The sequence below is a fragment of the Lissotriton vulgaris genome, chromosome 8, assembly GCF_964263255.1.
Source record: "Lissotriton vulgaris chromosome 8, aLisVul1.2, whole genome shotgun sequence".
In the NCBI taxonomy this organism is placed as follows: domain Eukaryota; kingdom Metazoa; phylum Chordata; class Amphibia; order Caudata; family Salamandridae; genus Lissotriton; species Lissotriton vulgaris.
This window is the reverse complement of record NC_141696.1, coordinates 1,353,857,912-1,353,884,524: the sequence shown is the minus strand read 5'-3', so window position 1 is coordinate 1,353,884,524 and position 26,613 is coordinate 1,353,857,912. Positions and strand designations below refer to the sequence as shown.

The 26,613-nt window shown below is 42.5% G+C and overlaps 1 protein-coding gene across 1 annotated transcript in view; it reads right to left on the bottom strand.

The window, feature by feature from the left end:
* Nucleotides 1–18,151: 18,151 nt before the first annotated feature.
* Nucleotides 18,152–26,613, bottom strand: part of SESN3 (sestrin 3) — a 293,232-nt gene continuing 284,770 nt past the window's right edge. The window contains exon 10 of the mRNA XM_086935298.1: nucleotides 18,152–24,217. Coding sequence (XP_086791424.1) covers nucleotides 24,131–24,217 — 87 coding nt within the window. The 3' untranslated portion in view covers nucleotides 18,152–24,130. The remainder of the gene's footprint in view (nucleotides 24,218–26,613) is intronic.

The window sequence follows — 26,613 nt, the reverse complement described above, 5'->3', positions numbered from 1 at the left end:
CCTTCCAAACTGATCCAGCAAAAGGTTTTGTCTTCAGGTATTAGCAGGACAATGGGTTGATTCGAGGGTGTCCTATCAGGATAAACACAAAACAAGGACGCAGAGGCCATGAGAGACAACTTGAGCAAGAATAGACAGAATCTTTCTCTACATTTCAAACAGGACTCTCAGTCTCCAACACTCCACGTCCTAGAAGGTTATGAATACCGCTGTTCAGTTGAAGCAACTGCTGGATTTTCCCCTGAACTTGGTGCAACCATTTCAGAACCATTGGCGTTTCATTGTAGGAAACAATGTACATAGAATTCTGGTCTCCCTCTTATCAGAAGAGGACTGCAACTTCACACTGACTTTTGTTTTTTGGAGTGATTGTCGTCGAAGATCACTATCAGAAATCTCCTAACTTGAACTGAGCAGACAGAGCATGCTTTCATGTGGACTTTGCCTGTCTTCCATCACAAGAACCCCTTGGAATAGGTAACATTTTTAAATAAACGGTTAAGATTTGCTGGCATTATATGGAAATTGGTTTAGGTGACAGAACATACGGTGATCAGGGGAAACGTGTTGCCTATGGCACTGAACTGCACTGGTAAAGGACCAATAAATTAGCTGTGTCCTTTTCAGAGAGAAGCCTAATTATTTAATTATTATTTTTTATTTGAATATATGAACTTGCTGAAACCTGTGTGTTCTGGATTCTCAATACTTGTGGCATGGAGAAAGGAGCCATGTATAGTGGCACCAAATATAGCAGGTCTGTTCTTAACGTCTAGGTTACATGTGCAGCCAAGTGGAACTGCCAAAGTACCTGGTTTACCCTGGCACAAGCAGAGTAAATCTCTTTGAAGTCCTAACTTGGCAGCTGGGAATATCTCAAGGTGAAACTGTAAATTGAAGATGTCCATCACAATGCAAGCTGCTAGGGTGTGAGAAGCAGCCATTTGGGAAAAGAGCACTTTAGTTTTTAATGATAAGTGCTGCCCTGAAACTTGTAGCAGGAATTCGAAGTCTTAGAGAAAAGATAATGAATGCTTTAATAAGCTGTATTAGAAATAAAAATGCATTCTTTTGGCTTCGGCCTGGAGAGGATCAGACAGCGGAATAGGGATGATCCCTTCTGTCAATGTTTTGTGTGCTTCATTGTGCGTATACATGACCGATGACAACCTATCATTGGAATGATTATGAGATTGGTCTCTCCTAATGGAATCGAGGGGCAAAGCGTCTTCAATCTAGCTTGTCAAAGCCATGCATTATATTTTACTATGAACTTGGACTGTCCCTAGTGGACCAGGGTCAAGACTGATTTGCATATCACTGGGTCAAAACGGAGGTGGCATGGTGTGCAAAATAATGACGAACTGGGATGCAGCTAAAATAATTATCAGTGGGTGAGATTAATTCTAGCATTCCACTCATCACTTTTTGTACATCTCTAAGTGTGACGGGTATGCCCAGACGAAGGGTCCCATGCTCACTGAGCCACTGAAACTAGATTTAGGAGCCCAGATCAAGGCGAAACCGGTCTGGAGTTGCTTGTGCTCTGGTTCAAGGAATACCTGGCTTGGTAGTTTGGGCTGGACTGTTTCTATTGGAGCAAGGTCAAGAATGATTTGCATATGGCTGGGTCCCATCTAAGGTGGCATGGTGTTCATAATAACGATGGACTGCGTTGTGGCCCGAGTGATTACCAGTGGCTCAGATGAATTCAAGCATTCTATCCATCACTTATCTGTATGCTTCATATCTAATACAGGTATGTATACATGTTACTTTAAATAATGGATTCAACTAAAGAGAGTGTCTAGGTACCTGCATTGAACTCTACCGGCTAGCCTCTTGTCAAAACGGTGCACAAACTGATTTGCATGGTCAAGGTGGTTGTTAAACTTGGTATGCTCTAAAAGCACGGTTTTGCAATATATTTATTTTTAGGCACGGGGATTTATTTTCATCATCAGACTGACCAACAGCAAGAGCTGCAAAAGGCAGTAAATGGGGGAACAAAATAAGAGAAAGATAGAAAAACTGTGACAAAGGGAGAAAAACTGAAAAAGATCGAAAACAACTGTGTCAAGGTGAGAAAATCATTCAAAGATAAACTACATGTCTGTGTGGTCAAGCATGCACAGCGCCCACCAGTATATTTTCGTTTTTCATTTACAGATCCAAGATGGCTGAGGCCATTGGATAACAATAAATAAAAAAATTAAGTATTCACATAATGCCACATACAATGTGACAAGTGAAAATTCTGGCACCCTTTTGCAGCTGCTGAGCCTTTGCAAAAAAAAAAAAAAGTAAAGAAACAAGCTTTGGAAATGCAATAGGTCTCGCATTAGGAAAGTTTGAGCTATTGGTATTGTAAATGACACTTTTTTTATTTTTGTGTTGGTTTTGAAAGTAGCAAAATTAATAGCTTTGTCAGTTACAATGTCAATAGTGTTAACTTTTGCAAATGTGACACCTATAGCATTTGTAATGCAATGTGTGTTGTATTTACGTGACTTAGATGTCTTGATATTACAAATAACAATGGCTTTTAATTTTGTAAATAATTAATACTTAAATAAAAGTTATTGTAATTTATAATGGCAATAGCTTAAACGTTTGTAAATAACTTTTGTGAAGATTATGTTCACTGTATTTTATTGTGACGAAAATCTAAGAACATTGCATTTGCACCTACACACACACAGAGCCACACACACACACACATATATAGATGTGGTAGTGGTAGATCTGGGGGATATGGTGGTGGTGGATGTGGTGGTGATGGTGGATGTGGTGGTGGTGGATGAGGGGGTGGATGTGGTGGTGGATGTGGTGGTGGTGGAGGTGGTGGATGTGGCGGTGATGTGGTGGATGTGGTGGTTGTAGATGTGGTGAAAGTGGTGGTGGATGTGGTGGTGAAAGTGGTGGTGGATGTGGTGGTGAAAGTGATGGTGGTGGGTGTGGTGGATGTGGTGGTGGTGGATGTGGTGGTGGTGGATGCGGTGGTGGTGGATGAGTTGGTGGATGAGGTGGTGGATGAGGTGGTGGATGAGGTGGTGGATGTGGTGGTGGATGTGGTGGTGGATGCGGTGGTGGTGGATGTGTTGGTGGATGTGGTGGTGGTGGTGGATGTGGTGGTGGTGGTGGATGTGGTGGTGGTGGATGTGGTGGTGGAAGTGGTGGATGTGGTGGTGGTGGTGGTGGGTGCGGTGGTGGTGGATGTGGTGGTGGTGGATGTGGTGGTGGATGTGGAGGTCATGGTGGATGTGATGGTGGATGTGGTGCTGATGGTGGATGTGGTGGTGGTGGATGCGGTGGTGGTGGTAGTGGTGGATGGGGTGGTGGTTGTAGTGGATGTGGTGGTGGATGTAGTGGTGGTGGATGCGGTGGTGGTGGATGCGGTGGTGGTGGATGCGGTGGTGGTGGATGCGGTGGTGGTGGATGCGGTGGTGGTGGATGCGGTGGTGGTGGATGTGGTGGTGGTGGATGTGGCGGTGGATGTGGTGGATGTGGCGGTGATGGTGGATGTGGTGGTGATGGTGGTGGATGAGGGGGTGGATGTGGTGGTGGATGTGGTGGTGGTGGATGTGGTGGATGTGGTGGATGTGGTGGTGATGTGGTGGTGGATGTGGTGATGGATGCGGTGGTGGTGGATGCGGTGGTGGTGGTGGATGCGGTGGATGTGGTGGTGGTGGTGGTGGATGCGGTGGTGGTTGTGGTGGATGTCATGGTGGATGTGGAGGTGATGGTGGATGTGGTGGTGGATGTGATGGTGGATGTGGTGGTGGTGGATGTGGTGGTGATGGATGTGGTGGTGGTGGATGTGGTGGTGGTGATGGATGTGGTGGTTGATGTGGCGGTGGTGGATGTCATGTTGGATGTGGAGGTGATGGTGGATGTGCAGGTGATGGTGGATGTGCAGGTGATGGTGGATGTGCAGGTGATGGTGGATGTGCAGGTGATGGTGGATGTGGAGGTGATGGTGGATGTGGAGGTGATGGTGGATGTGGAGGTGATGGTGGATGTGATGGTGGAGGTGATAGTGGAGGTGGAGGTGATAGTGGATGTGGAGGTGATAGTGGATGTGGTGGTGGATGTGGTGGTGGTGGATGTGGTGGTGATGGTGGATGTGGTGGTGATGGTGGATGTGGTGGTGGATGTGGCGGTGGTGGATGCTGTGGATGAGATGAGGTGGATGCGGTGGTGGTGGTGGATGCGGTGGTGGTGGTGGTAGTGGTGGATGGGGTGGTGGTTGTAGTGGATGTGGTGGTGGATGTAGTGGTGGGTGTGGTGGTGGTGGTGGATGCGGTGGTGGTGGTGGTGGATGGGGTGGTGGATGTCATGGTGGATGTGGTGGTGGATGTGGTGGTGGATGTGGTGGTGGATGTGGCGGTGGATGTGGCGGTGGATGTCATGGTGGAGGTGATGGTGGATGTGGTGGTGGATGTGGTGATGATGGTGGATGTGGTGGTGGATGTGGTGATGGATGTGGTGGTGGATGTGGTGGTGGATGCGGTGGTGGTGGATGCGGTGGTCGTGGTGGATGGGGTGGTGGTTGTGGTGGATGGGGTGGTGGTTGTGGTGGATGTGGTGGTGGATGTGGTGGATGTGGTGGTGGATGTAGTGGTGGTGGGTGTGGTGGTGGTGGATGCGGTGGTGGTGGATGCGGTGGTGGTGGATGCGGTGGTGGTGGATGTGGAGGTGATGGTGGATGTGGTAGTGGATGTGGAGGTGATGGTGGATGTGATGGTGGATGTGGTGGTGGTGGATGTGATGGTGGATGTGGTGGTGATGGTGGATGTGGTGGTGATGGTGGATGTGGTGATGGTGTATGCGGTGGTGGTGGTGGTTGTGATGGTGGATGTAGTGGTGGTGGGTGTGGTGGATGTGGTGGTGGTGGGTGCACCTACACACACACAGAGAGCCACACACACATATAGATGTGGTAGTGGTGGATCTGGGGGATATGGTGGTGGTGGATGTGGTAGTGGTGTTGATGGTGGATGTGGTGGTGATGGTGGTGGATGAGGGGGTGGATGTGGTGGTGGATGTGGTGGTGATGGTAGTGGTGGATGGGGTGGTGGTTGTAGTGGTGGTGGATGTAGTGGTGGTGGATGCGGTGGTGGTGGATGCGGTGGTGGTGGATGCGGTGGTGGTGGATGCGGTGGTGGTGGATGCGGTGGTGGTGGATGCGGTGGTGGTGGATGTGGCGGTGGATGTGGTGGATGTGGCGGTGATGGTGGATGTGGTGGTGATGGTGGTGGATGAGGGGGTGGATGTGGTGGTGGATGTGGTGGTGGTGGATGTGGTGGTGATGTGGTGGATGTGGTGATGGATGCGGTGGTGGTGGATGAGGTGGTGGTGGATGCGGTGGTGGTGGATGCGGTGGTCGTGGTGGATGGGGTGGTCGTGGTGGATGGGGTGGTGGATGTGGTGGTGGATGTGGTGGATGTGGTGGTGGATGTAGTGGTGGTGGGTGTGGTGGTGGTGGATGCGGTGGTGGTGGATGCGGTGGTGGTGGATGCGGTGGTGGTGGATGCGGTGGTGGTGGATGCGGTGGTGGTGGATGCGGTGGTGGTGGATGTGGAGGTGATGGTGGATGTGGTGGTGGATGGGATGGTGATGGTGGATGTGGTGAATGGGATGGTGATGGTGGATGTGGTGGATGCGGTGGTGGTGGTGGATGCGGTGGATGTGGTGGTGGTGGTGGTGGATGCGGTGGTGGTTGTGGTGGATGTCATGGTGGATGTGGAGGTGATGGTGGATGTGGTGGTGGATGTGATGGTGGATGTGGTGGTGATGGATGTGGTGGTGGTGGATGTGGTGGTGGTGATGGATGTGGTGGTGATGGATGTGGTGGTGATGGATGTGGTGGTTGATGTGGCGGTGGTGGATGTCATGTTGGATGTGGAGGTGATGGTGGATGTGCAGGGGATGGTGGATGTGCAGGTGATGGTGGATGTGCAGGTGATGGTGGATGTGGAGGTGATGGTGGATGTGGAGGTGATGGTGGATGTGGAGGTGATGGTGGATGTGGAGGTGATGGTGGATGTGATGGTGGAGGTGGAGGTGATAGTGGATGTGGAGGTGATAGTGGATGTGGTGGTGGATGTGGTGGTGGTGGTGGATGTGGTGGTGATGGTGGATGTGGTGGTGATGGTGGATATGGTGGTGGATGTGGCGGTGGTGGATGCTGTGGATGAGATGAGGTGGATGCGGTGGTGGTGGTGGATGCGGTGGTGGTGGTGGTAGTGGTGGATGGGGTGGTGGTTGTAGTGGATGTGGTGGTGGATGTAGTGGTGGGTGTGGTGGTGGTGGTGGTGGATGCGGTGGTGGTGGTGGTGGATGGGGTGGTGGATGTCATGGTGGATGTGGTGGTGGATGTGGTGGTGGATGTGGTGGTGGATGTGGCGGTGGATGTCATGGTGGAGGTGATGGTGGATGTGGTGGTGGATGTGGTGGTGGATGTGGTGATGGATGTGGTGGTGGATGTGGTGGTGGATGCGGTGGTGGTGGATGCGGTGGTCGTGGTGGATGGGGTGGTGGTTGTGGTGGATGGGGTGGTGGTTGTGGTGGTGGATGTGGTGGTGGATGTAGTGGTGGTGGATGCGGTGGTGGTGGATGCGGTGGTGGTGGATGCAGTGGTGGTGAATGCGGTGGTGGTGGATGTGGAGGTGATGGTGGATGTGGTAGTGGATGTGGAGGTGATGGTGGATGTGATGGTGGATGTGGTGGTGGTGGATGTGATGGTGGATGTGGTGGTGATGGTGGATGTGGTGGTGATGGTGGATGTGGTGATGGTGGATGCGGTGATGGTGGATGCGGTGGTTGTGATGGTGGATGTAGTGGTGGTGGGTGTGGTGGATGTGGTGGTGGTGGGTGCACCTACACACACAGAGAGCCACACACACACATATAGATGTGGTAGTGGTGGATCTGGGGGATATGGTGGTGGTGGATGTGGTAGTGGTGTTGATGGTGGATGTGGTGTTGATGGTGGATGTGGTGGTGATGGTGGTGGATGAGGGGGTGGATGTGGTGGTGGATGTGGTGGTGGATGTGGTGGTGGTGGTGGTGGATGTGGTGGTGATGTGGTGGATGTGGTGGTGGAAGTGATGGTGGTGGGTGTGGTGGATGTGGTGGATGTGGTGGTGGATGCGGTGGTGGATGCGGTAGGTCTCGCCTTTGATTAAGTTAAAGCCAATTACTTTGCTATACAATACCATTAGCAAAGCAAATGGCTTTAACTTAATCAAAGGCGAGACCTATTGCATTTTCAATGCTTGTTTGGAAGAAGGTGCCATGAAGCTTTCAGTTGGCTGGCTGGTAGCTTACCCAACCACATAAAATAGCCTTGTTTTTCTCCACACACATTTACCACAGTTTTTCCAGATTTAAAATGTAAGGGAAAAACACACCGTATTCTACGTTTTGCAGCGTGATACTGGGTTGAACATGAGCAATTACCAAGTTATTCCGATTCTGACCCACGGAGATCGTAAAGGAGGTAATACCACACAGCAGGGCTACCGGAGGTCTCCAGGCGGTATTAGCTTCCGGTGTTCCAATGCATCCTGTGCGATGCATATTCGTTATATAGCGAAGTATCGCATCGTATAGGCCCAAAAATACAAAAGTATTTTGCAAATGTAATGAAATATCCAATTACAGCTCGCCACACAGCTAATTGTGTTGTGTTGTGATTTATAGAGAAAAAAAGAATGCATTGTGCTACACAGTAACATGCTACCCTCCCACACGTGCAAACTCTGATATCTTTTAATTCAATGTTCATTGGCCCTTAATGGCAACCATCTCGGGTATTGTTATGGGTTTAGTTTACATTCATATAGTGCTTTATACCCAGAAAAGGCACCAAAGCGACCTGTTGCATGTCACTTTGTGGAATTGCGTTGTTTGATAGGAAATACCATGGGGAGTGTGTTTCAGTACATTTCTCAATGCTCCGTGAGAAGAGTTGTTCTCGTGCTGTGCTAAGTGCCTGCGCCTCAGCGTGTCAGTATGTGAGGAAGTGAAAATGAGTGGCAGTTATGGTTAAGCTTAGAAGGCACTGATGTATTTGGTGGTTTGCTGTGTGCCATTGGCAGAGAATGCATACACCAGCTCCCTGCTAACACGTATATTTATTTTATGGAGTTTTAATTAGCGTGAACTTGACCCGAATCGGGTGCCAGAGCGCTTTACATAGCACCAGTTGCATTACACAAGGACACATTTATTTATTGTTAGGCACGGGGAAATTAAGTGATTTGCCCAGAATCACAGGATGTTCAGCGTTGTTGCCAAGACTCGAACCCTATTCCCCAGATTGTAAGAGATGATGCAGACTTTGGGAGAGTGCAGAGACTGGCTGCAGGAAAGATCAGGACGTCCTGTGGATCCATTAGTGAAACAAGAACTTAATGCTTGGATCAAACATCTATATAAAGAAGACCAGAAGTTCTCATTGGAGCCTTCATCTAGTGGTGCAAGTCGCAGTAAAAATAATGGAATGGCCTTGCGGGCAGAGGATGTAACATTCAAACAGTATCTTGAGAATTTATATATCATACCGCAGCATTACATACTGAAGATATAGTTGAAAAGTGACGGTATCTCGATAAAATACTGTTTTCTCTAATGAAAACAGGTTTAAATGTTTAATGCGAGACTCACGGATGAAATAACGTGGACAGAGAAACGCTGCAATGATAGTCTGCCATCAAGGATTGCCTTACAAGTAAAGGGACATGATAAAAACAAGCCAGCGCTGGAAGGAAGGAGAAATGAGAGTCACGGCTGGAGGCCGGCCGTGAAAACAATGAGAATTTATATATGATAATGGCATGCTTTGAAGTGAAGCTTTACTTGTGTGTGAGAGGTGTGGGAGGAGTGCGGCTCGGCTGAGCCAGAGCGCACGCTGGGGGAAGCTTGTGGGGCGGAGCTGCTGGGGAACAGATGGCAGATGGCTGGCGATTTGATGCTGTGCACGAGCATTTCACGGGCACAGCACCAAATCGCCAGCTAGTTAAACCTCTGTTTAAGCCCCTTTATATCTTCGCTCCCGCTCAATGCGCATGCGCATTGAGATAGGTCGCTCGACCTAAAAACGGTATGGGGAATGTGTGACAGGAGGGGTAATAACAGGAAGTGAGTGTATGTAGCACAAGCATGAGCTCGGCAGTAGTAGTGGGTGAAATTTGCACAGTTGACTGGTCAGAAAGAAGATAAATCTGAGACAATCAATTAGGCAAACTCTCCTACTGCAAGTTCATTCCGACCTTATTAACATGGAATGGGGGAGACTAGTCATTTAGTACTGATAAAAACAGCAAGTTGCAGTATCAGATTTTCCTGAGTGCAAAAAATACCACATGGTAATTCCCCCCAAAATGAGGCCAATTCACCGCTGAGAAGGGGAAAGCTGCACTAACTCTGGCTGGTAAAGATTGGGCTCAGATAAAGAGTTTCTTTGTAAGGCACCTCATACATGTACTCCAAAATCAGTGATTCCATCATTTTTAATGTGATAAAAACATTAGGTCAGGCGTTTCAGTTTGAAATGTACGCATTGTAAAGGCTATCTTGTTTCAAATGTTATTTAGAAAAAATCACTGAAGATAACGGTAAGATCTGTTGGCAGGCAAACACTACACAAGACAACAAAAAATTACAGCTTAGTTTTGTCAATTTTTATTTAACCAATACAATACAATTCCTGTTTGTTACAATGAAGGAAAGTTAAGCAAATATAAATGTGATACAGTTTTACAAACAATCCCTCATTGTTCAGTACCTATAAATAGAATTTAAAACCCTCATACAAAGTGCATTTTATGAATTGCTGTTAACATTTTAATACACACGATTTCATGATCTTAAAATGTTTCAGGTCTCTGAACTCCAAGTACAGTTTCTGCATCACTTTACAAGTTGCTAACTCCATTATTTTTAGTAACGGACAGTAAAAACCCTCTACTTTTGCCACGCATAAAAAGTAAAAGATCTAGGTTTAAAAAACACTAAGTATGAATGTGAAAGCTTCTGCAAACAGTTCTTCTGGATCCCACAACAATCTTTAGCTGCTGGTTCAATTAGGGACACCAGAAGGGACTTACAATCAATAAATTGCAGACAAGCAAACTAAATTTACATTGCAGAGTCAACAGCGGGATTGTCCACAGTAGAGCACCTATAGAATTCTCATATGAAATATAAGAGTAAAACACTGTGCAGTCATCCCTCAGATGATTAATACATCTCTGGCAATGGATCAAAGCAATTCACATAGTTTAGGAAGTAGTTTGCTTCAAATGATCATGGGAAAAGGAGTCAGATTTCATCATTACCCAGGGTTCTAATCTTTCTGGAAGAGCATTTCTAGAAATCTAACAGAGGTCAGGTATGATTAAACACAACTGAGACTGAAGGACCATTTCATAGTTTAAAACTGAAAGCATTACATTTAGACTCAGTTTATCAACTTTAAGCAGTACACCTCTTTTTTGCTCAAGGCAGAATATATCTTTCTCAGCTAGGTGTGCATCACACAATATTCATCACAGTTGCTAGGAAATCTTGCCCTTGATCTAAGTTAAGCGACTGTGATGAAGATTCAAGCTTAGAAAATACTTTTATGGTGGAATACTGTTTGCCAAGATCAGGTCAAGGCCACCCAAATATCTTTGTATTAGCTAATTTGTATTGGTAAGTGGTGGTAAACTAACTACTAGCTGGTCACTGCACCAGTGACAGTCTCATTGTCCCAGATAATGTGGGAATGCACTAATATGCACACCAACCTTAATATGCATCATAACCTGCCTCGCAGCCCTCCATATTACTCATGATAAATACACCTAATTTTGCACATAAAGACATGCATAAAGGCATGCCTTTAACACAACATGGTAGCTTCCGATTGCTGACCATGCTCAGTTCTCCCAAGATTCCCAGCACAAGGCACATTGCAAACAAACCACCAAAACGTGGCAGTTCCAATCTAAAGTGCAATTGGAGATAATCTAATGTATATGCATACACATCATAATGAAACCAGAAAAAACAAGGAGATGTACTGCTGGCAGAGACAACCTTCCAAAGACAAAAAAAGGAAGAGTTCAATTACATTTCCATGCTCACAGATACAAAACAACCTAGCGTTTCACAACATTGTTAGTATCAATGATGTTCACCAAATTTTAAGATCTACCCAGCTACTCAATTTCCAGCCTATTTTATGTACAGGTACTTTTTATTCATAGTATGAAGCCTCTACACTTAACCACCCTATTTTCTGGAATCTGATTCAGCACTGAAACATCAAAATGTCAACCCTCGCTGGGAGGGCCAAGCTCCGTCATAATTCTACTAGTTAATAAGCTTATTCGAAGGACACCCAGTACGAGACTGGGGTACAATCTGTGCCTTGCATCACATGCTACTTGCAGTAAAAAAAAAAAAAAAAAGACCACAATGAACTACAAAACTGAAATCACATATCACAGCAGCAGATTACGTTATATAAAAGCAGTACCAAACAAAAGATAATCTGCATTAACACTGAATTAAGGGATTGTTATAAGAAGTAAAATTGACTTTCACAGCATGCTACATGTGTGTCTATAATTTTAGACACAATAAAACAACCCCTAGGAACAAAAACCCAATATTGGCATTTATATTTGAATTAAATGTCTAAGACACAGATACAATTATATACATTCATTAGACTGCCTTCCAGCAGAATATAAGGACAAAATGTATTCAAGTTAAAACCTGCCTTTTACATATTAGGGCATCTATCTTTATTGGCCCAAGGGAAAAACGCTCAAGCTCCATCAATGCTCAATGTGAGTCAAGAGAGTTACTTCCTACTGCCCAGTTTTCAGCAAAACATTTTAACAATGTTTTTGTGTTCTTTTGGTAACCTTTTACTTCACTCAGTAATATCATTAGGGAGTATAGACCCTTTTTAAATAAGCATTACAGCCCTCTGTCGGGCTTATAATGGTTCGTAAAGGCCCCAAACCAGAGTTGCACCCTCAAGTTACAGGCAAGGGCCTATAACGAGGGAGAGGGAATTCGACAACTGGCATAGCCGAAGGCAGAAGGGCTTTAATGCTATTGGAACCTACTGACCAGTGAGGGCAGACTGTTCAAAAATAAAAATGGAGAAACCAAAACACAAGCACTGGAATGTTTATATGGAAAGTCTATGGCAGTCATTATTAGTCCTGAGCTACTCCACGGTCTTCAATGTAAGTCTCAACATCCCAATGTTCTAAAATCATTATCATTTACATATCATATCATTACCGGGGATAAGGCACATTTGAACTCCTTTGTGGACTATGAAATATTTCTGTCAAAAAAACGTACAGATAGACAATAATTCCTTTGCTCGATCATTACAAAAAAAGTGCCCAAATTAGCAAATCATATTAAATATGGCCAGGTAGGATTATCCTATCCCAGCTAATTGGGATAGTATTAAATCCAAGAAGACAACTCTTTAATACCTATTTTACCAGCATTTTAGCTCTAACAACTGAGGATTAAGCACCAAATACAATTGCAAAAAGAACGCTAAGAATGCTGAACTGTATGCAATGTGGTGGTGCAATGCATTCAAATTTTCTTGTGTCAAGTTCTAAGATGTAGACTTTTTTATCATGAAGTCACCAGAGATTACACCTTTTATCTCCTTCTGCCAGAGTCTTGCTGACGTTATAAGTTAATATTCAACTTTTGAAGCAATTCTGTAACATTTTAATTATGAGATATGAAATGTGTTAGAGTGCATTTCGTTTGAAAAATACCAGTGACACAGAGAAATCTAACTTATAATGACACTAGCATGGAAACTCAGGCGAGAGCATTTAAGAGCCTTTCATTCTTGCTATGTGTGCAATTTTCCCATTTGTCTGGAAAAAATGTTATCTGATTATTTACCCGTTAAAGAATAGAAGAGCAATTAACTTAATCACACTTACAGTTCTTGTGATACAAAAGAACAAAGTAAGTAGGTCTCTGCTCATCATTTACAAACCACACTTGCCACAGGAATATTACAACTTGGACGCTTCCACATTCTTTTGCTGCTGAGAAGCTGCTGTGCTTGTTGTACTCGCACTACACCAGGGCATCTTTTACAGAATTCCATCTTGTTTGAAGAATTCCTAGTTTGCTATCATGAACCTTCAAAGTTGACAGCACACTTTAGTGAGTTAAATCTACATTTATATATACCTGAACAATTTGAGTTTGTCTACAGGAACTGCTCAACAATTATTTGATCAGGTTTCAATGTTGTGGTCAGTGTAATTTTGCACAGCATCAATAGATCCTGAAGGCCCCACTTTAAAAATCCAACTGTTCCTATGCTTTTGAAGTCCACCCTGAGATATTAGTTAATCAACTACTTGAGAACATGACATTTGGATAATATATGTTAAGAACAAAATGTGATGTTGTGCTACGCTAGCAGTGGTACTTGAAGTTGACCAAAATGGCCTACAATTCTCTAGATTAACGTTCCATAAAAAAAAAAAATTCTTGAAGGTGCTAATGAAAGAAATGTTTCTAGTAGGCTGTACAGGTGTACAATTGCCTGCCTAGGTACAACATGGACAGGTCTCAAATCTGGTGTAAGTCGTTTGCATCATATAACTAGTGGAGTTTGAACAAATGCCACTAGTAGTATGATTTCCAAAAACGCTTCATGCTACAATTTTCAGAACGAGGTGGATCTATTAAAAATCTGTGAATTACAAGAATCTCTTGTCTCTTACAGTAGTCATAGGACCTCTTCTGTTGTGGTTAAAGCCACGTCTAAAACTAATTAAAATAATATTTAACATTCTTATGCTTCCTAATGCACAGTGTTACCTAACAGTATGGTTTAAACAAAGCCAGTAGGCAGACTGAAACTTGGACAGAGAGACTCCAAGAAGGACAATGGATTGCAGGCCTCCGAAGGCACTCACTACAATAACTCTACAGGAACCGAAAACTATGGCCAGTTTGCCTTTAAGCCCATGGTCTCTCTTCACAGTCCTCTCAAATTGTTGTTGACACAATACTTTGTTGAAAGTTTGTTATATACTACCATCTCAGAATGGTTAAGTTACGGTGTGGAGTAATACTGTGTAAGCAAAAAATTGCATTCTTTAATTTTTTACTATAGCAGTTAATGCCATTGGTTGCTAAGCTTTTCTCCCACTATAGAATATTTTTCAAAAACTTGGGTCTCCTCATACAGATGTTGCCTCATTACCCCCCCGCCCCCCCTTTCAGTTAAGATAGATATGTCTTAAGTGGCTCCGATTTCAATTAGGTTTTCATTTTTGTTGCAAACTACACTTAGTGTATATTGCACACACAAAGCTCTGTCTTCCTTATTAAAATGCGCTTAAACTGGTGACAATCAATATTTTCACAAGGGATTTCCTTTGGCACAAACGGCAATAAAGGCAATCTACATAGCACACTTATACCCTTGCATTATACTTTTCTGGTAAACCAATATATCAATATTCAATACAATAGCGAAGCTACACATAAGTAGCTACAGAAAACAACTCTAAAGGAACATGACCCTGTAATACCACTTCCGACTTCAAGTTTTGAATTCAAACTAATAATTATAAATATTCTAAAATAACAGAACAAAGTGGAGGAAGCTAAAGAACAGCAATTGCACCCAGATGAAAATTTGAGCAAGTATGAGATTGTGGTTCGCTTGCATTTTACTATGTTAACTTCAAAATTATTCGAATACATTACGTGCCAAAAGGTAGCCATCACAAAACAATTTTAGCAATGGGGATTTTCTGTCAATTTAGTTTTCTACAGCTAAAGTTGCATGGAGTGTATTGCATTGTGTTGAGTCTGGACGAGAACCTGTGTTGGTAAACTAGAAATAAATCATTTAGAGTAGCATAATTCAAAACAAAAAATATTTTCTTCCAACAGTTAATTACAATTGTAAAAAAGTATTGGTGATTAAAAATGCTTGCAATCCCAAAGTGAATTCTGAAAAAGGAATGACATTTTCGAATATGTACAAAATCTGCACAAAAATGATAGAGGGCAATATAACCAGTCTTTACTCCTATTTCAGCAAATATCTATCAAAGCTCAAGTGATGCAGCTGGTGTGGGAAGATTGATGTGCAGCCGACAACTTGAAGCTACACTGGTGGTCAGATATACAGATTTTTTAAAACAAATCCACACAAAAACCCTGTGTGTAACCTAATCCCATTCAGTCAACGCAACTACTTGTCTCACATAGGGCACTATACTGAATACCATTAGTTAAGTAACAATACCATTCATTACCAATGCTTAGAAATAGCTCACTTTTGAAAGGATATAGAAACGTAATTTACTTAAGATTCTGTACTTCAATTTAGAACCTTTTTGAGCTTCAAATCTATCCAAGTAAACGCAAATCAGCCGGCAGTGCAAAATCCCAAGAATATAGAAACATAATTCACTTAAGATTCAGTACCTCAATTTAGAACCTTTTTAAGCTTCAAATCTATCCAAGTAAATGCAAATCAGCCTGCAGTGCAAAATCCCACTAAAGCAATGGTGCTTGCCTTAAGAAATACATTAAAGTGTGCTTTTTCAAGTCCTTTCATTTGTATCAACAGCCTGCTCCAAACCAGTGGACCCCAGTCCAACATTCAGATTCGCTCTTAATGTTAATTGGGGGAATCAGTTAGTTATACAATACCACTACGCGAGTGAAGTACAAGTATCCACTTCCACAAAGTATCCCTGGGGCATACAGAAATGTAACTGCATCTGGGGGCATCACATGCAAACAAGTCATTTTGAGCATTTTGACAATACAAGGCGAAACTTTGCACATGTCTATACAAAATATAACCTTTGGTTTTCTTTTTAAATACACTGATAACAAATTACAACAGTAAACACCCCAGGTACACAAAATGTATTGTCAGTTTACCCTATGAAATAGAGGTTTCACCAAAATGTATCTCATGAGAAGCTGCATCAGCCTGGTCTGGATTCGAGCCGGTGACTTGCAAATGCTCTGCAGGGGGTCTCAACATCCTGCTAGCTAGATCAGTTTTTGAAATATAGTTCCCACAGTGAATCTCAACGTTCAGTTTGATAAGGTCTGTCATTTGGTCATACAGCATATTTTTTTGTAATTTATTATGCCTCAATTTGTAGTCATAATGTTCAATTGGATTCAACAGTTTTTTCCTCTACCCCAAAAGGTCCATTATTCCGATATGTCCTTCATTTACAGCATTAAATATTCCTTATTTGTGAGCCAAGTAGGCCATTTGTTAGATATCTCATTTTTAATAGCTTTTCTATAGCTCCGTCTTCTCCTGGTGTATCAGTTTAACAGCAATTAAAATTACAGGCATTACGGTTACCCAATGGAATGGTATTCACTTAATCTATCTTAAAGGGAATAAGGCTGCATTGTCCTCAAGAACTCCTAAATGTTAAACTAAAAAGGCTTTACTTTAATTTTAGTTTTCCAATGCATTTACCCTAAACTGTTTAACATGCTTAGAATGCCCCTCCTCCACCGCCCTGAATGCTGAATCTCAGAACACTTAAACAAAAAGTGGTTTAAGTTTCTTATGGCATAATCGTGTACCAATTTAATTTACTCACATGCAAAAGAGTTATGCTTTCGGTCTAATTTTTGATCCATTAGCAACGAGATTGTGAGGAGCAAGTTTGAGCATTTAAATCTACACGCGATATCAACAGTGGAAAGCTATCTTGACATAAATAAGGAAAGGCTATTCAACTTGTAATCCTGGTCTGACATCAGAGCTCTTTCTATGTGTATATACCCTATTCAAAATTTTCTGGTGTTTAAGAATAGTATTGAGATGCCATATCGATTTTTTTAACTGTAAAGGCCAGAATATTTCGGGATATTATAATGGGAATAATGCAGGGGGGATCCAATCATGCAGAACCTCTTCTCCAGCAAAGTGTCCCATGTGACGTGAATTCAAAGATTAAGCCAAGTGCACCTAGCATAATATCATAATAGGGAGGAATGCATGGACTGCAAATACTTTTCATTACTATGCTTCTGAAGACAAATTAACACTAACTTCTGCATCTTGAATAGAGCTCATATAACAGGACTAAGCTGATCTAAGTAATAAACCAGTTCCAAATCACTGCTTTGAAGAGTCTGGTGACAGGAATCAAACTAAACGTGCTGCAAATACATCCACCCTATTGGCTCAGGACATAGTAACTGGTGTTTTGATGCAGGTGAAAATCTACTACTAAATAAGTTGCTTTCCAACAGTTTCTCATTGGTTGAAAATGTCTAAGCTCCAGTGTTATTTCATCTAACCACTATGGTCACATCCAAATAGTAACAAGGGACCTTTTTAGCCTCTTATCATAGGCATGCAAAGTGCATTCATTACAAGCTGGGCAATTAGAAAGGAGAATGCTAAGAGACACTAGCTAGTCTTTTGCAAAAGCGTTGCCAGCTTATTAAACCTATACTCAATGATAAAAAATCTTCTAACACTATTGTGCATGGATTTATGATGAGGGCCATTCTTTGCTAGAATAGTGTTAAGCTCCAAACCTAGAGCAGAACAGGCATCTGCTAAAATATCATTCTTCTATCAAACTGTAGAAAAATATAACTGGATAGGCTTGTTTGAAAAGTAACTGACAAATTAGAAATATTCTAATAAAATATTATTGAAGATCGACGTTTGCCAGAAACAAGAATTAGGGAAAAAGAATCTGAAGATAAATATGTGAAGGAGTATATAATTTTGAAATTTGCCATTTTTTATTTTAATTTTATGATTAGTCCGGTATTACGTCCTGGCTGAAAAAAGCATTGCCTTATTTAAGATTATGTAGCCATAGGAAGATTATGATATCTGCACTGCTACGCGTTATGAACCAGACTATGAAGCTACCCAGGTTGGATTGCCAATCAGAACCTTCTCCTCTGTCTAGTTCAATAGGTCAGATTTGGAGATGAGCTTGATGTGAAAGGTAAAGCAGGCCAGTGCATGAGATACGCCAACTCCTGTTTTCAGCCAATCAATTTCACAGAGATATTCAGTTTGGTTTCTTTGAACATTTTGGCATGTCGTGCTTTCTAATTTTCATAAAATTATTGTGTAGTATTCCTTAAACGTTACAGAAGTAACACTATTTTGACGTCATCCCTGTTGATCTATGTTCAGTGTCTTGCTCATTGCTGAGGGCATTTGCATTTCTGTCTCTTTTTTGGGTTACGTTTCGGTGATATTTAGCCTTGAAGACATTACATAATCAAACACTTCCTGTGCACCTTTGCAAGGGCACTATCCATGACTACAATTGGCGCTCCACAAATTGTTTGAAATTTAATAGTAAGAATTGATCACTTTTGCTTCCATTTGCATTGTACATTTGTACTCTGAAGAACTAATAAGAAAAGAGTAAAAATGAAGCTCAAATAGTCTTAGGTCTCCTGTGGACTTCTAATGTGAACAGACAAGATTGGAAAAGAGGAATATGTTCCTACTCAGAGATACTGTTTTAGTAAGCTCTGGATGATTATGGGGGAAGGGAAATCACACCAAACAGCACAGCATCCACAATCCTGACTGCCCAATATGAAGTTTCTTCTCAGAAAAAAATAATGGTTAGTTTGCTAAGCAAGCACTTTATACGAGGGAAAAGGAGTGCTGAAGAAGTCCTTCCTATTGGTTCTGCAAGGATATCCTCAAAATGTGTAAGGCAAAGATCCTCTTAGTAAAGGGAATGTGAATCCAAATATTTCAATACCCCAAAATATATGATGTGTCTCCTGCTCGGGCTCAAATTGTAAAGCAGTATACAAATACTTGTAACACTGAGAAGGGTGTGACGGAGGATAGCATACTAGCTTTGAAAAATCTGGAATCAAATATTTCAATGGACTAGCAGTAGCCAGGGTTGAATGCCACTTTGCTGGTGTTTATGGTGGAAAAGGCATCAGAGGACTCAGTCACAAGTAACACAAAAGTAAACCTTCTCCTCAATCAAGTTAAGCCTAAGGGCCTAGAAGGACGAAATATGTATTTTCTGGAACATTTCCTCTTCGAGAGTGGTTTGTTGTAGGTTTAGTTATAATTTCTAAACTAACAAGAATTGGCATAGCCAATAGGTGTCGCCTATGGGACCTTATAAGTGTTTAGCCATGCAACATTGCTGGATAACTAAACACTTATAAGGTCCCAAAGGGGAGACCTATTGGCTATACCAATGCTTCTTTGTGAATGAGCTGACGCCACAGGCCAGCACCCCTACTCTCATCAAATAGCATTTGTAAAGCTCTAAAGTACCATAGATGTGAGTATGCACTACCATATTCCCCCGTGCGGTGTAGCCACAAATAGGTGCTTCCAAGTACTCAAAGATACATTGTATCACCAGCGCTTTCTGAAATGTGTCTACATAAAGGTGAACACCAAGGACCTCTTCAGCATAAGAAAAAAAACCTGGCAATGGGTGAGTAACACCAGGGATTGTGAGTAGTCCTGGTGAAATTATTATTGAGGAGGTGCAATCTCACAAAATTATTGTACATTGCAATTTTGCACTTGTGCAGTTTTGCGTAATTTGCCTCCCTGTGAGAGTGGTTCAAGTAAAAAAGTCTCACAGGAACACTAAAACTGCGGACTAGAGACATTTACTTTAGGAGCCAGACTCCTATCAATATCTTACATATCTTTTCTAGGTGATGCGATCCCAGCCAAGTACATTTATCACAATATAACTAATGTTGCTTACTTTTTGTGAAAAAGATGCATCTTTTGCGAATAAAATAGTTACTCAGTGCTTAATTAAAGCTGGTGGTTTCCGGTGCTCTGACCCTGCACTTAATTGTCACAACAGGCGCTGGTGGCAGTCTGCCACAAGGTGGCGCTATCTGGGATGAACACAACGACAGTCACTTATTAATTCGATATACATTAAAAATTACTTTAACCTGCCAACCAAGCCATTCTTATAGCTTTTGGAGCCTGGAATAGTCTCACTTGTAGGAGTGTGATGGTTAGTGGTTGTTACTACCATTTGAAGCTGGCAGAGGCAGGCAATATGTGTTGCAAGCTGCAGTGGCCTCCTGGCGAGAGCCCTTGCACTTGCTTTTTTACAAATTAAGCACCGTCTATCCCCTTGTTTCTACTGACACTTATTCAATACCATGTATTATGGGAGGTGAAATGCCTTCAGCTGCTGATTTTAACAGTCCCCTTATGCAGAAAGTGGCAGCACCTCCGTGGGCATTCAGACTGTCCCTAGTGGAGGCCATGCTAACATTTGAGAGGACGCATCTTTAAATGTACGTCATAAGGATTTTGCAAGTGAATGAAAATGTATGTGATCATTTGGAAACGCAAGGCATATGTCACATTACTGTAAGGTTGTTTGCACTATGCTTTTGGGCGGAACTTTATATACTGCTATCAACTTGGCGATGAGAATTCGAAAAAAATAGAATTTTACTATGGGACTCCTGCCACGTACCCGCCTGGGAAGGCCTCGGGGTAACCGTAGCCAGTCAGAACCTCTAAACGGGTTTGTGATGGGCCTGCTACCAGGTTCCTGTTAACAAGAGTCTTTTCCGAGGAGCCTGAGCCAACAGTGCTCACCTTGCACCGGCAACATTGCTGCCAGGACCCCGGTGAACAGATGTATCATGTAATCCGCGGCTGTGCGGTGCCCTGTGCCATTAGAGAAATGAGGGCTGACGGCTGGGGGTTCTGCTGGGTGGGAGGCGGTCAAGCACCAGCTAGACCGAGGTACCAAGGCTACTGGGGGAAGCCCCGTATGGCCGAGGACCGCATGACGTTAGAACATTCGGTCCATGTGGTACCCCACCGCAAAGCATGTTAGCCCGCGCGCAATGTAAATACTATTCGAGACCCCATGAGGTCTTCTCCTTCGTATGCTACCCACCCAAAAACTATACCACTCTGCCAATAGACCTCACACCTCGATCCTCATCTGTAGCAACTCTTGGTTTTGCAAAAAAGAACAAGCATTTTCGCACTGCAGTAAAAGTAACACAGTGTGTCCATAAAACCGAAAGTGATCGCGATCACTCTGAAAGCGAAAGTGATAGCGATGAAGCACTAAAGAACCTAGGGGTGCGCGTGAGAGTTAGTTGGTGGCCGCTTTGGTAGCACTTTTCAAAGCAGCAACTAAATGTCTCAGCCAGACCAGCGCATGCGCTGGGTCAGGCAAGACCTAAAAAGAGAGCAGGAAATTTGTAGGCACAAAGGGAATGCTCAGAGTTGGTGTTTATCAAAACAGTGGCTGAATTGACAAACAGCACTAACTGGAAGAACACTCCTGCTTTTATTTCCTTCCGAGCAAGAAGGCACCTCTAGTGTAGCTGAAGCATACCACTGTGTTTTGCTCAAAACCTATATTAACTTACAAAATATGTTCCTGGATGCCTTTCAGTGAAAAAGCAAGGCATACATTGATTCTTTATGATCATCATCACTGCTATTTTTAAATCTCTGTAAAGCATTGATTTACCAACCCGTAAGATGTTATCAGCTGCATGTTCTATTAGTTCATTCTATTTTGTTTCACCAGTTCAGCACTCTTAACTTGGATATACCATTTTTACCTCCTAAACATTAGTTAGAAGAAAGGTGCCACAAATATCATTAAAATGACGAAATGGCAAAAATCATGGTTAAGAAAAGTGAAAAAAACTTTATGGCTGGAAGAGAACACTCAGTAGTCCTCGATACATGGCCATTGACGGTGCAGAGATGCTCCTTTCACGGTAGAGAAGGAGAAATAAGCGGAATATCGGAGGACTTTTGACGGATCCACCAATGTCGAAGGCTGAACAAAATGGTTGCCCTTAAAAAAATGAGGACCATGTACAGCCTACAGTGTGAAAGTAATGGAGACATGTGGATGTTGCCAGGCTGTATTAGCCTTTATTTGGCATCAATATCAACGACTTCATGATGTCAATGGGTCAATAATGCTTTTACAATATCCTGAAATACTTTCACAGAATCAGGAAATACTCCAAAAGCATGTACGTAAGAAAAGATTCCATGCAAGAGAAATGCTGAAAGCATGAGTACAGTCATTGTGACCAGCACCCCAGATTGGGAACTGTAAGTAAAATGATGACTGGATATTAAGTGTTGGAATTTGGGTGAAAGAATACCTAGTGTGTTTAAGAACGGATTACCAGAAAATGAATTTTTTAATAAAAATAAAACAGCTACCTATTTCCAACTCTCCAAACAAACAATGAGGCCTAAAATGTTATGTGTAAGAGAGGTGTCATGGCTAAAGCAGCCTCAATGCTAATCACACGAGGAAGAAGGTAAACTAACACAACAAGGAATTAGTGAAATGAGCTACTTGACAAGTGCTCTGGGTAGCGTTGGTATCTCAGGGGCATGTGCAAATCCAAACCTGTACTAATGCACATTCAACAACAGCTCTCAGTCTGAAACACAAAATACTCCGCTCCAAAAGAGCACTTTGGAAATAGAACAAGCAGGCAAGGCAGGATTTTCAGTGGCTTGCTGTGTTTTGTTTTCAAACAATGCACATCGCCAAGGGAGAGGCTTGGTGAGGCAAGCTTGGCTCATTATATTCCCTTGCCGGCTGGTGGCAATGCTGAAGAATAAAACACTGGAGCATGGGAAAGGGGTCAAGATGGTAGACTATCAGACCGGCCCTGCTTTTAGGAGCCACTTCTCTCCCGATCCTTGACCACCATCGGCCAGGCCGCCCGAATATGGAGCTAGGGTTCAAAAATAAGTTCCACTTTAATAAACAGAAAAGAAAATGCATTGGAAATCCCTGTTGCTTAACGCTACCCGCTTTATATTGCGGAGTACATCTATTTTCAAATAGCATGAAATACAAGAAAAGAGAGTTATTTTCCAAAGAGACTGCTTTGGTATTTAAACATTACACTGTTTCGAAAAAAACATTTATATAGAAAATATGACTCTTTGTGCAAAACTAATTTTTTTCCAGACTGCCCGGTAAGTTGTAATAAAGGAAGGTATTTTCAAGAGAAATATTGCACTTTGCTTTTGTTCTTACACAAACAATGCACATGATTTATCACATTTTGTAGCTTTGATTATTACAAGTTGAAAGGCACGATGAATGACAGACTTCCTTACTCCCTTAGAGGGAATAAGTGACGGCATTAACCTTTCTCCTGCTAATTTCATATTAAAAAGAGCGACTATGACAAAGTAAAGCTGTGCAAAAAAATAAAATTTAAAAAAGATACTTGCTAAGTTCTAAACAAGTGAAAGGAACACTGAGTGGTGTGACAGCCACTAATATTGTGCAAACCGATATGGATTTGGTAAATGTCGGCTAATTAAAGTGTCATCCTAAGAAGTACCAGAATTGGGCAAATAAGGCAGGTCTATTTCAGACCTCAATTCCTGGCAATTTTTTTTATATTAAATGAGCAAAATGTGAAATAGCTTGTTATTACCCTTATGTAGCATTATGAAAGGTCTACTGGTTTACCGTGACCCGCTTCACATTTTCAGTCAACGGACAGTGCTTTTCACTGGCCTCCGCAAACACCTTTCACACTGCAACAGCATAATATTGGCAGAAAAAATCATTCCTGGTGAGCAAGATGCCAAGAAACCTTCATGTTTAACTTCTTTCAGCACCAGCCCTGATCCGCACAAAGGCAGAATAACGACATTTTTGCCAGAGATGCCAGTACACTTAAAATTAGAAATGATTAGTTGACTAGAATATACAACTGAATTGACTATGTGCCCTCCGCCTTTGTCACTAGAGACAGACGCAAGGCATTGGTAATCATAAAACACTGAACTCTGGATTTGAGACAAAGATCCAAACTTCAGCTACAAAGAGAAAAGCTGTGCTCCTTGTTGTTATTTTCACGATCATTAGTAATGTTAAGCATCAAGAAAAAGAAAACGCATCTTTGCACATTACTGAAGCAAATGCTGGCGCTAGGATAGAATCCGTTTGATGCTACATCACAAACAGCTTCTGGTAGGCATCTACAGGAAAAGGAAGTTTTAATGCGTCGACTGCACTCTTCCCTCGTAACTGCATCAGGTCAGGTGGCGAGTTATAGCACGGAGGGCATACAAAAGTTCTGCTTGCATCCGAGCTTCCATTAGGAGCAGATTCACATGGACCTGGTGGGCACAAAAGAAGAGACGTAAACATCTTCTCACATCAACACTTTTCTTTTTTATTTAGTTTACCATTGTACATAAACCATCCAAAACTCAAGCACGATATGAAGATTATGAAAAAATATTGAATATGTAAAAAATAAATTTCTAAGCTTTATTTGACTTTATCACAAAAACACATTGCAACACATCCTACTGACAGCCTAATAAATCAGCATGAATTGAAAAACATTTTAAATGTTGGCAAGCATACACAGCCAACTCACTCACTCTTAATTTACCAGTTACCTTATTACAACTACATAGAAGTCCACAGATGGGACTGTATTGTAGTAGTAAATAACTTTTATTCGGTTTCCAAATTTTAAAGGAACCACAAAAAGTACACATGAAAATCAACATACATAGTTTAAAAAGAATGAATGTTCATTCCGGAAATATAAAAAGATAAATAACTGTAAGAAAATTTTTAAAACACTAGGGCTACAATTAATCTTGAGTACGGCGAATTTTTAAACAGGTTTTAAGAAACATAGCGATGCATTTAGCGTTAAATATTGATTCTAAGTGTTGTAACGCCAAAAGGGCAGGACGGCATCTTCTTAAACCCGAGGATAACAGTATAGGAATGATCCAACGTTTGCGAGGTGAGTCATAAAGTTTGCAGAACAGGTTACATAAATAGTAGACTGTTCGGAAATACCATCACAAGGACACCAGATAGATGGAATGGACCAATCTGGTTTCTTTGGAAATGCAACCAAACAAAAAAAGATATTGAACCTAAACCGAGTCAACAGGTATTTTTCATAAGTGGTCAAACAAAAGGTGAGATACGGTTGAATACCCTGAGTACATTGAATAGTTAACATTTGTCGGTTTGAGACTTTGTTAATTTCTTTAGCTATGCGAATTTCCCTTAAATGTGACAAACATAACATTTTTAAAGTCTTTCGTGTAATAGTGGACGAGATGGAAGGTTCTTTAAAATATGTAGGAAGGTCCAAATCCTTAAAAAAGTTGTAAACAAAGGACAGCCACGGGATATCTGCCCAATTATCCAGGCCCTAACAGTCTAAAATTAATGCACGTGTTAGACTACACTGCTCCGTTGACCAAATACGGTGCCATAGTAATATTGGCTGAATCTTGATGTAGTCAGCAATGTAATCTACATCCAGTTCAATATGGCAACCATACGTTGGTGAGCACTGCGGGACGGCCAACAAAAAACGAATTAAATTGTTCTCTACCCTCTGTAAAATGTCCACGGGTACATAACCCCACACCCCAGCACCGTAAACAGCTACACTATGGCATTTTTCATGGTATATTTGCATAAGTTCTTTTGGGGGAGGTTACTCTAATTTGCGCACAAAAGCAATGAGGGCGGAAGTGGCTCTCAAGAATAAAAGGTGCCTGCTGCTAATGGCCTGTTTCCATGAAGAAATGTTATCGAATAAGATACCCAAGTTTGGATAGGTGTTAGTACAATCCAGTTTGGCTTCTTCGATGAATGTCGGTTTTGGTTTTGTCTTGGGTATCTTTTTTCCAAAATGCATTGAAAAGGTTTTTTTAATATTAATCTTAAGGTCCAATGAGGCCATAAATTTGCAGTAGCGATTTAGCAGAATCTGAAGTTGTATTGGGGTTCGCGCCATGATCACCGCGTCGTCCACATAAAGCAGCACAGGAATGGGACGACGGGCGATAGCTGGTAAGTTCTGACTCCCCTCTAGCATAGCCTTCTCAAGACCGTTCGTGTAAAGATTAAATAAGAAGGGAGCCAGGACGCATCCCTGTCTGACTCCCTTAGTAACTGCAAAGGTGGGAGTAAGCTCACCGTTCACCCCAAATCTAACCCTAGCCGATGCTTCAGAGTACAACTCGCGTAGGAAAGATATTATCGGTGAGTCTACGCCTAGTTCTACTAAGATTGACCACAGCCTTGAGTGTGAGACACAGTCAAAAGCTGCGGTCAAATCCACGTAGACCAGGTGGATGTTACCCTTCTTAGCCCCTACATATTTCCCAATAAGAAGGGAGAGGTTCAATGCCTGCTCCACAGTGCCCAGGCCCTCCCGGAAGCCGTATTGCAGGTCTGTCAAGATGTTATTGGCCTCAGACCAGACCCGCAATCTATCTAGGATCAGCAGACCAGCGACTTTTCCAAGGGAATCCAGGAGGGAAATGGGTCTGTAACATGCAGGATTGTTACGATCTCCCCTCTTGAAAATGGGTAGCAGGGTAGAGGTTGACCAAGATTTTATAAGGCCCCCTTTTAGAGCAGCTTCAATAACCTGCGTTAGTACCGGCACCCAGAGCTCCTGCAAATGGGTGTAAATATCCAAAAGAACCCCGTCCGGCCCAGGGGCCTTACCCGACTTCGAGGATGA